The 11,670-nt window shown below is 33.5% G+C and overlaps 1 protein-coding gene across 1 annotated transcript; it reads left to right on the top strand.

Moving 5' to 3' along the window:
* The first annotated feature begins 65 nt into the window (after positions 1 to 65).
* Positions 66 to 8,203, top strand: LOC123866215 (cytochrome P450 4g15-like). Its single transcript, XM_045907642.1, has 12 exons — positions 66 to 202; positions 1,058 to 1,269; positions 2,746 to 2,943; positions 3,404 to 3,586; positions 3,926 to 3,995; positions 4,249 to 4,375; positions 4,858 to 5,038; positions 5,413 to 5,525; positions 6,027 to 6,095; positions 6,438 to 6,606; positions 7,041 to 7,226; positions 7,959 to 8,203. Exons 2-12 carry the CDS (start codon positions 1,062 to 1,064, stop codon positions 8,135 to 8,137), a joined length of 1,683 nt encoding a protein of 560 aa, XP_045763598.1. The 5' UTR covers positions 66 to 202; positions 1,058 to 1,061; the 3' UTR covers positions 8,138 to 8,203.
* The last annotated feature ends 3,467 nt before the right edge of the window (positions 8,204 to 11,670 follow it).

The raw sequence follows: 11,670 nt of genomic DNA, 5'->3' as shown, positions 1-11,670 counted from the left end.
TACATCACTTTAAAAAAAATTAATACGTGCGCACAACTTCGCCTTAACAATGACTGGTAATTTATTTTCAATTGAAACGAAGACGTTGGTGAAATTATAAAAACTGTACTTAAACAAAGTAAGTGTCATTTTCAAGTAGTTTTATAATTGTTTGTGGAGTGAAGAGGACAGCCCCAATAGGATAATTACAAAAAAAAGTCAGGTAAGGCTGGAATTTTCAAGCAGTTAACAAAACACGCAATTTAATAAACGTATTTAAGTATAAAATACTTTTCAGTATTTCTATTAAAAACTTATAATTACCTACTCATCAAAGTTAGAACACATTTATTAGTAAGTTACAGTTAGAATTGTATTTTTAAGTATGACGCTATCGAAGTTTTTACGCGATGTAGGTGCATAGTTAACTGCATCTAAATAGACCAAAGGAAGTAATAAAACATTATGATTGAATTAAAATTTTATTTATATAAATAAATAAAATTAAAAATTTAGCCTACGTAACATAAACTATTAGTTTTTAGGGTTCCATACCTCAAAAGGAAAAAGGAAGCCTTATAGGATCACTTCGTTGTCTGTCTGTCTGTCTGTCCATCTGTCGTGTCGTCAAGAAAACCTATAGGCTACTTTGCTGTTGACTTAGACTCATGGGCAGGTAGTTAGGTCTTATAGCACAAGTAAAGGAAAAATTCCAAAAACCGTGAATTTGTGGTTACATCACAAAAAAAATTAAAATGTGTTCATGAACAAATAATAATAATTAATTAGTATTATCAATTTTCAAAGTAAGGTAACCATTTTAAGTGAGGTATCATAATATGAAAGGACTTTACCTGTACATTCTAAAACAGATTTTAATTTATTTTTATGCTAGTTTTTTATTTATCGGCAAAATGTCTAAAAAATACCCGAGCCTGACCCGCACTTTGCCAGTTTTTTTTTTGCTAAAATTGAACCTGCCGCTATAAATAATAATTTTGGATGTTTGGTACTTATTTTTATTGTTAGTTATTTGTTCAACTGATAACCTAAACAAATTATTTTGATATTCGTTCAGCAAAATGACGGTCGTCGAAGACATCCAGCCGTATCAACTGAATGTTACGAGGCTGATCTTTTACCCACTGGTCCTGCTCGCCACTGGCCTGTGGCTGTTCTACAGATGGCAGCAACAGTCTAAGATATTTAGATTGGGGAACAAAATTCCTGGCCCTCTCGCTCTACCGATTCTTGGCAATGCACTCTTGGTGTGGGGAAAAAGACCTGATCGTAAGTTTTTTTTTTTTTTTCATCACAGGTCGTTATGGGTTTTACGTGAGATATAGATTTTTCATACTTATTTCAGGGTTCCTGACACAATAATTGTGAAATGACTTATTTTAAACAACAATAAATTTTAATTTCAATTCATATTAGATTCCACTTGTTCTACGTTATCCTTACTTGCACATTTATTATAACAATGTTCTTACTAGTTCTGATTTTAAATAAATCATTTAAGTAAGGAAATGAGTGTAATCTTGTATAATAAAATTCCACAATCAATATACCAAGAGATTTTCTTTATTATTATATAATACATAAGTTTAGAAAATCTATTATTAGTATCTAAAAAAAGCATATTATTAGGTACACAATCGACGATCAAGTAGTAAGTAAATGTTGTTATATTGGTATTCGTAGTGTAAATAATAAAAGAACGTATACAGAGTGAACTGTGACATAGGTTTTACTAGCAGCTTGCTAGAATCGAATCTTTGATAAGAGCAAGCGACGAGTTTCTTAGCGGTTCTTTCAGTAGGAAGGGCATTCCGAAGTTTCGATCTAGTGGTAAATTCACTTGGCGATTAAACAGCACTTGTTTAAAAAGTTAGTTACTAGTAAGTTAGTACCTGAATGAGGGTGGTTCTTGAATAAAAAATCTCGCTATTCCTATTTGAATAAAATTAATAGAGATCCATAAGTACAAAACGTCTTCATTTTATCGACAAAACAACGACGGTGAGTAGCTTACCTGTAATATGCGATCGACGAATTGATCCATAAAATAGGAGTTTCCGGGTTCGATTTTAATTTGGGTCAAGAGGTGCCTACGCCGGGCCGGACAGTTTATTTGTTATATAACAGTTTTATTCCCTTGGTTTGTATTTTACTGTCTGTAATTTTAAAGAAAATATACCAAACTCCATACGAATGCTAATATTATAAATGCGAAAATGTGTCGTCTGTCTGTTACCTTTTCACTGCCTACTTATTATGGCGATAGTCTTCTCATTTGATACACAAGTAGGTAGGTATACTGACATGATAATATACCCTTCAAGGTTAAGAAGGGCTGCCGAGATGGTCAAGCCGCTTGATGCCAGTGGCCAAGCCTCAGAATTCATAATAGTTGGCCAAGCACGTAATTTTGTTTTGCTTGCTCAAGCAGCTTATTACGCTCGCCATGCAGCTTGAGCCAGCAAGAGACACAATTCTCATTTCGTACTTGATCGTCAAGCATCAAAAGTATAGCACATAAATGCTTGACTCAAGTATCAAGCAAATCTTGTAAACGGTCAATATGCTTGGCTCAAGCAAAAATCTACGTGTTTGCCATCAAGCCCCTTGACCGTCTCGGAAGATCTGTACGACGCTTCCATCCGGACTTTACTATCTACGTCCATGATATTACGATTATGATTATGAATATGAATATTCTAGAAATATCGTTAGTACTACAAGTGTATTTTTCTCCTTCAACAGAACTGATTCGGGTCGCCCTAGAATACTCAAACTATTATGGAAATGTGGTCCGAGCGTGGATAGGATCCAAACTACTCATTTTCCTAACGGACCCCAATGATGTGGAAGTCATCCTTAACAGTCAAGTTCATATTGATAAGTCCACTGAATACAGATTCTTTAAGCCCTGGCTTGGCGACGGTCTACTTATTAGTTCAGGTAACATTATTGGTTTAATTTTTTACTATTAATTCTTTGCTATACTTACTTATCGTTAAGTTACCTCAAAAACATTGTTTCACATTTTTGCTGTATCTTCCACTCAGGCGTCATAAAAAGATTTGATTTATATTGTCTTCTAGGTAGGTATAGTTTCAAAAGGATGTTTCTAGTTTTTTTTTAGAATGCTTACCATGTAATTATGATTTTCTAAGATATTAAGAAAATGCATTTTGATATGTCCACTTTTTCTCTAATTGTTTATTTTTTGGTTAAAATCCAGATCAACTACCACAATATTTGTACGCCGCTACAGCTAATGTGTTGAACTTTGTAAACCAACATCTTTTGTAACACACATTATGCAAATAAAGAATTTCATTTCTATAACAATTTTCTTATAAAAGTAGGCACAAAAATGGCTATTTCTTTCTACCTACTGACTTGTGTTTTTGACTAGGCGAGAAATGGCGTTCCCACCGCAAAATGATTGCTCCAACATTCCACATCAACATCCTCAAGTCTTTCGTGAACGTGTTCAACCAGAACAGCAGGAATGTCGTTGATAAGATGAAGGGAGAAGTCGGCAAAGTATTCGATGTCCACGACTACATGAGTGGAGTCACCGTTGATATTCTCCTGGGTAAATATTTATTTTGACAAATTTTGATAATCGTGAAATGAAAAACTCTGGTGGGAGGCTTCGTACCGGTACCACCGTGCCGCCAAGCGATTTAGCGTTCCAGTACGATGCCGTAGGTATAAAAACCAAAGGAATATGGGTTTAATGAAAACGGCCATACCCCTTCCCGTCAGCTCGCTTCCATCTTAGACTGCATCGTCACGGGCTATATCTGAATAAATAAATAAAAAGTAGTAGATTTTAGATTAATTATGTAATTTGCTTTTATTTTTGCTTTCTCAACGTAGCATTTTTCTAAAAAATTACAAAATTTTAATTTCATGTTTTTTTTTTTTGTAGAAACTGCAATGGGTATTACAAAAGAAACTCAGGATGAATCAGGATTTGATTACGCTATGGCTGTAATGAAGTAAGTGCAAGTACCTACGCCTTCTCCACCAATCACAGTTTAATTTTGATACATAACTGTCATTCTTTTGAATTCTTGCCCTTGGATGAATTAAACACCAAGTTCTTGTCATAAATCTTTTCCTCTCTCCCTGCCTCATAGGTCCTTATTGTTCCACCACTTCCATTAAAAACTTATTGGTGGGGATTTTCAGAAGACAATATTGCGTTGGTTTTTTTTTGCAGAATTCTATAAAGTCTATTCGGTTTTTCAGAATGTGCGACATTATTCACCAAAGGCACTACAAAATCTGGTTGCGTTTTGACGCCATTTTCAAATTCACTGCCTTCTTTGAGAAGCAGAAGAAACTTTTGGGCATCATTCACGGTTTAACGAACAAGGTGAGATACTTTTTTTTTGGCAAGTATGATAGTTAGATGGATATATAAAGTTACTCAAACTCAAAATAATTTATTCGAAATAGGTACTATTGTACTTCTTTTCATGGTCAGAATTGTTAGATTTGTAATATGATATTATAGTGGTGATAGTTAATTGCGATTTGTTATGAAAAATATGCTATGAAAAATTATTGTAACCTGAATGCAAACCGATTTAGCATTCTGGTACAATGCTGCGTAGAAACAGATGAGGGGTAGGTTCTTAATGGGTTTAGTACAGCTTTCATGGAGCGGGCTAACCAGGAAGAGGTTCCTGGTTAGCCCGCTACCATCTTATACTGCATCGTGACTTAGATACTAACTAAGATCAACACAGTCAAAGCTAATTTTTGACTTTGAATAAAATAAAAAACACCACATTTATAGAATCCAATAATGTATGTATTAAATCTCAAAATTTTCAACCCTATTTATTTTTGTAGGTAATCAAAAATAAGAAGGAGAAATACCTACAAAACAAAGCAAAAGGAATTATCCCACCTACACTTGAAGAGTTGTCAAAGGATGATGAAACCGTTCTAGCTAATGATGTGAAGACTCTAGCAGACACAGTCTTCAAAGGTTACCGAGATGACTTGGACTTCAATGATGAAAATGATGTCGGTGAGTATTTAACTGATTTTTCAGATCCGACAACAAATAAACGTTTTCTTTTCAACATTTAAACAATTTTGATGATTCTTTTGTTTTAATAAAAAGTATTCAGAATCAGATTCCTAAGTTAGTCCCGTAAAATACAAGTACCTAAAGAAGTAACGTAGATCTTAGGAGATAATGAACGGAATTCCATAAAAACAAGACTGGTCCCATACTGAAATCCTATTTGTGATAGGCCTAGGATAGGATACCTAGTATACCTATCACATTTATGGGACTTAACTTCAATAATATTTTTATTATTACGTTTTTCTCTTCCTGCTTATTGCGATCTCTTGGTAAAAATCATGCACACTAATTTAAATCTAACTTTTTTTAAGGTTCGAAGAAACGTCTAGCTTTCTTGGATCTCATGCTAGAGTCAGCTCAGAACGGAACAAACCAGATCACCGATCATGAAATCAAAGAGGAAGTAGATACTATTATGTTTGAGGTGAGCCAAAAATATATTATCTTCCAAGTACCTACTTAACTTTAATGAACTTTCTTAGAAATGTCCAAATCTGGAAGCAGTATCTCTTTGAATAGTAAGACTAATAGACATGCTGTCTATTGAGATGGAAACACAGATCTTTAAAACAATCCGTCAAGTGCGAGTCGTATTCGAAAAGGTTCCGTACCATCATACAAAAAGTAATACTTAAAAAAATGCTACGTACAAATTCACAGTTTTTGGGTTTTCCATTTACTTGTGCTATAAGATATTGCTACCTACCATATGATTCTTTGACGGGTCTTGACAGACACGACACGTACACAGAAAACGAAGTGATCAAATCGTAAGTGGTTCCTTGTTTCCTTTTGAAGTACGGAACCCTAAAAATACTGATTCATGTACTAATATTTTTTGATACAATCAATTAAGTAGTAAAATTGATTTGTTGGTACATTTAATTCATTGTTCAAATTCATTTTTCTAATTTTACACCTTCAGGGTCACGATACAACTGCAGCTGGATCCAGCTTTGTCCTGTGTCTGCTTGGCATTCACCAGGAAATCCAGGTACCTACGATGGGAACTATTTATTAGATTTTAATTTTATTAAGGAGTTTACACTTAAAGGAAATTCCTACATTTAAACCTTCAAAAAAGTAGATCGGCACCTGTAATGTGGCGCTCCTAGACATTATCACCAATCGCTTATAGACTTAAAAAATATAAATTGATCGGCATTGGCAGTGAAAAAACCGTGGACTTCACGGACTAAAGGCACTCCCAAAGCCTCGGCAGAGGAATGCAGGTTCAATCCCTGTCGGTTTCGCAATTCTTGTTATACATTTGAAAAAATGATCATTTATTCATAAGGATATTATACGGCCTAAATAATTTAGAACTCTTATCCAGGCCAGAGTGTACGATGAGATCTACTCTATTTTCGGAGACTCAGACCGCCCCGCCACCTTCGAGGATACTCTCCAGATGAAGTATCTGGAGAGAGTCATCTTTGAATCATTGAGGATGTACCCACCAGTACCGGTGATTGCTAGAAAGTTAAACCACGATGTTAAGATCCGTAAGTACTTATGAAAATGTTTTATCTTATTTCTCATAGTTAAATATAATCTTTAAATGGAGGTACAGTACAAGATAAGAAAATTATAAGCAATAAACAGAGATCACACAACACTTTTGAGTTTACTATGCCTTTCAACTGAGAAGAACAAGAAAAAAATGGCGTTGCTTTTCATATGTAAGACGCACAGTTAGCTACAAACCGAAAAAAATGTAAACTAAAGAACCGGGCACACATATTTGACGCAAAAATCAAAATGTTAAGTATATTATTACCTCAGCGTAATACTGTTAGTAGTAGTCAGATACGTGTTTCCTCATTTCACACAAAAAGCTTTTACTCTAGCTGCTCTACATTGCTCTGATAAAGTTATCAAAGATAAAACGAGTATGAGCATCGCAAATACCTATTCAAAAAATCCTTTTGATTTTCAGCAACCAACAACTACGTCCTCCCAGCGGGCGCGACTGTCGTCATCGGCACCTACAAAATACATAGGAATCCTAAATTCTACAAGAATCCTTCCGTGTTCGATCCTGATAACTTCCTGCCAGAGAACACTTCGAATAGACATTACTACAGCTACATTCCATTCAGCGCTGGGCCCAGGAGTTGTGTAGGTAAATAAATAAAAGGACCTTAATTTTTAAAACTTATTTTAGACTTGAACATCTTTTCTCTTTGAAAATAACTTCGTTATCGCTGCTTTTTAAACTACTTATTTTTTTGCAACGTAATTGGTTTTTTTGCATAAATTACGTAAATTAGAAATATGCAGCAATTAAGATTCGTGTTGAACTACAAAAAAATGATAAATGTTAACACTTATAATTGAACAGTTAATTTAAAACCAAAGCACGTCAATTCGTGCCGAGAGGTGATAATGACAATTATTATGATCAATTTTATTCTGATTTAAATGATTAATTGGAATTACTCGATCATCATCTTCATCATTATCGCACACTGTTGAGCATTTGTCTTCTCTCTGATTGAGAAGGGGTTTGCTCATAGTCTACCACGCTGACCAAGAACGGATTGGCCGACTTCACTCATCTTAGCACCATCTTAGAGAACATTATGGAGCTCTCAGGCATGCAGGTTTCCTCACAATAATTTCCTTCACCCTTAAAGCAGGGGATATTTAACTGCTTAAACACGCCTTACTCCGAAAAGTTAGAGCTGCCTGCCCGGGATCGAACCGCCGATCTCCGGAAAAGGAGGCCTACACGACGTCTGAACCACTGGACTATTACCGCATTTAGTTGATAGTAGTGACCACATGTATTAGATTATACCTACCTTAGCTTGTATACTATAATTATATTTTTATTAAATTTTTGTTTTTGTAGGTCGCAAATACGCCATCTTGAAACTGAAGATTCTGCTCTCGACAGTCTTGCGAAACTACAAAATGGTGTCAAACATCACTGAAGATCAATTCGTCCTCCAAGCAGACATCATTCTGAAGAGAACCGATGGATTCAGGGTTCAAATCGAACCCAGACAGAGAGTCCCGTCCTCGGCCTAAATTACCTACCTTTAAAATGTGGTCCAAAGCTCACAACTAAAATATGTGACGGAGAAGACTTTGAATTAAACAAGATTCTGGCAAGCATACCAAGCTTATTATATAAAAATAGCAAGCCGAAATGTTTGGGTTAATAGATATAATGATATATAATTGTATATTTTCCTAATATAGAATACATGTCATTGTGTTAATAATAATTGTATATAATACTGCGTTGTCGTACGAATGTTTGATACTTAATTTAATATTTATAATAAATTATTATATTATTGTGGGCATGCTCAAGAAAACTCGGAACTGGGGAATATATTGTCGCCTAGTAACAATTTTTATATTATGTATAAGTAGCTAGACTTTACACCATAATGATACATTATAATATTTAAAATCAATATTATGTATCTGATACGTATAATTTTATATGAATACCTAGACAAGTATATGTTTTTTTTTTTTAATTTATATAATATGAGAAATACCAAATAAATATAATTGTATAGCGTTTATACATGGATAGTGAAATATTGTATAAATTGTAATATTATAATATACTTATGTATAAAGCGATCATATAGTAACAATTCTTATGTTGTAAATTGGTATTTAACATACATATTTTAAATACTTAACGTCATAAATTGTGTTAAAGATATTTATTTGTGGATTATAATATTTAATTTATATAATCGTGAAGTAGTTGTACCTATGCTTATTTATTATTAATTGGTCACCCTAAGAGCTCGTTCACACAAGCTGCGTAAGCATTGCGTAAGCGTAAACGTAGCGCGTACCGCGCGTAACGTAGTTGTAATGTATGGAACTATATGAAACATCGCATACCGCTTGCGTGGCGTGAACGTTCACGTAGATATGTAATGCGTGCAGTTACTTCTATGGGTTTACGGGCGTCACTACGCACATGTCACGTGCTGCATACGCAATTGGTGTGAATCGACTTTCAACCTGTCGCGTTCTATAGATAGGTATCTGTTATTTTATGAATATACAATCAATTTATACAGAATATTTTTTTATACTATTAATTACTAAATATTCAGCCACGAGTCTAGAATTTGTTTTAGATAACATTCAAAACACACATTATTGACATGAGAAATAAATAATTCTGCGCCATAGAATTTTCATACCATTCAAAATTAGACTACATAAAAATTGAATTCAGACTTTATTTTTTCATCAAGTACCTATTCAAAAAAAAATTGACGCATCTCATATCCGCATAGTCGCGGAAATAAAGCTGGCACGCGCGAATCAAATAAATAAATAATTATAGACTATTTTCGGGTCGATTTACAATTTTAATTAGTTGATTAATTATAAATTCGAATTAAACACGTGCCACACCAAGGCAAGGTAGTGCCACATACTATTATTGTATTCTTTGGCCACACTATAAAAAAAATTTCGCGGTCAACGAGCTGAGTGAACCACTGTGAGTGATGTGACACGTACTGAACCACGGATAGCGCCACGTGACCATTTACATGTCATTACCTAAAAAAAAAGATTCCGACGAATTGAGTACCTCCTCGTTTTTTCAAAGTCGGTTAATTATATTTGTTGTACTTATAGCTCAAGTTCGTCCATATGTCTATACCATAGAGTGAGGGTCCAAGCTGATATCAACGGTACTGAACTTTTCATTTTATATCAAGAAAGTTTAGGTTTATTTATTTACTATTGATTATCATGATACTAGATCTGTTATCTGTTCAGGCGTTTAGAAGTTTTATTGGATTCAAGAATTGAACAAATGCATTACCTACATACGTGCATACATGAACCCTAAAAACATTACGCTCCTTTTTTTGTATTTGGGCAGTCGTGTAATAAAGAGGTAAAGTTTGTAATATTGGATATAAGGTGGATCTTCAGAACTAATGATCCAATTTAAAAAAATTTTTCACTGATTGATATCTACTACATTATCCCTGAGTGCTATAAGCTGTAAATAAGTAAGTAAGTGTAAGTAGGGGTAGGTAATATTCGGAAGTCGGAACTAATGATCCAATTTCGAAAATTGTTTCACTGATTGAACATTATCCTTGAGTGCTATTGGCTGTAAATTAGGTATATCCATGGTATATCTAAAAATCTAGAAATAGTAAGTACTTAGTGTGAGGAAAAGAGTCTGAAATTTTACTAAAATTGATATTTTGATTTAATTTGTCGATTCCATGGAAATTTTACATCTAAAATCCTTGTTCAACATTCGATATCAAGACCTTGAACTTACATCAAAATAAACATTAATGTAGAAGAAACTATACTAATACTACATAATAATATACTAATGTAATTATTATTATTATAAAATATATATAACAATTTGTTAGTTTGAGTGTAGGAGGCAATCTCCGAAACTAATGATCTGATTCAGATTTTTTTTCACTTAGTTACTTAAATATTACGTGGCTGAAGTCACGGAAAAAAAACTAGTATTTTACAAAAATAACGTTAATAATAAACGGTTTAATTATGTCTTTTTGGTCTTAAATGTAATAAAATAATTAATTACTTACTTCACCACCATGGTGGAAACAGGAAATAACCCAGCAAAATAATAACAGCTTGGGTTGAACTTCTGTCTAATAACCAATTGTAATAAAAACAATTAAAAAGATACTTATGATTCTACAGTCATATACCTACTATACTTGTTATAATAATAATTGTTAGCCATACATGAATAGGCATTAATGTAGGTTAACAATTATTATTTATAATAATTATTAATATTAAAGCTCTCAAACTAATAATTTGGTATCTTTCGTGAACTCGCATTACTGATAGGTATCAACAATATTACTTATTGATCAATAATTCCATTAGAATTGATTAATTGCAATTCAAATTGATTCATAATATTCACGTCGACTATCGACTCCAACAATGTCATATTAATAAAATAGGTGCAATGCTATTACGGGTTTTACGAGTGGTAAACATCGATATTAAGAGGGCTCACTCCGTCACTCGTTTCCACTTGTTTCATACAATCGTAGTTCCAATTTCATTTGAATATTAAGCAACCAAAGTCCATGAAATTTTGCAGACATATTCTAGAAACTAATATCTATGTCTGTGGTTTTCCAGATTTCTGTTAAAATATTCGGTTTCAAAGTTACGCGGTCTTTAAAATTTTCATACAAATCTTTGAGCCCATGTAATTTTAAAACTACATATTTTTAGAAAAATCTAAAACACCACAGACACAGATATTAGTTTCTAGAATATGTCTGCAAAATTTCAGGGACTTTGGTTGCTTAATATTCAAATGAAATTGGAACTACGATTGTATGAAACGAATGACGGAGAGAGCCCTGTTAAGACATCGTTACGACGTATAATAAGTTTATACAGGGTGTGACTAGAACGCTAGCAAAAATGAAGATAAGTGATAGAACTGATGATTACTGATAAGATACAATAAAAAAACTACGACAAAAAAAAAATCTGTTTTTTAAAAGTAAATAAAACATCTGACTGATGCTAGAGGTCAACGAACG

Source organism: Maniola jurtina, chromosome 6, assembly GCF_905333055.1.
Source record: "Maniola jurtina chromosome 6, ilManJurt1.1, whole genome shotgun sequence".
NCBI lineage: Eukaryota > Metazoa > Arthropoda > Insecta > Lepidoptera > Nymphalidae > Maniola > Maniola jurtina.
This window is presented reverse-complemented; position numbering and strand designations above follow the sequence as displayed.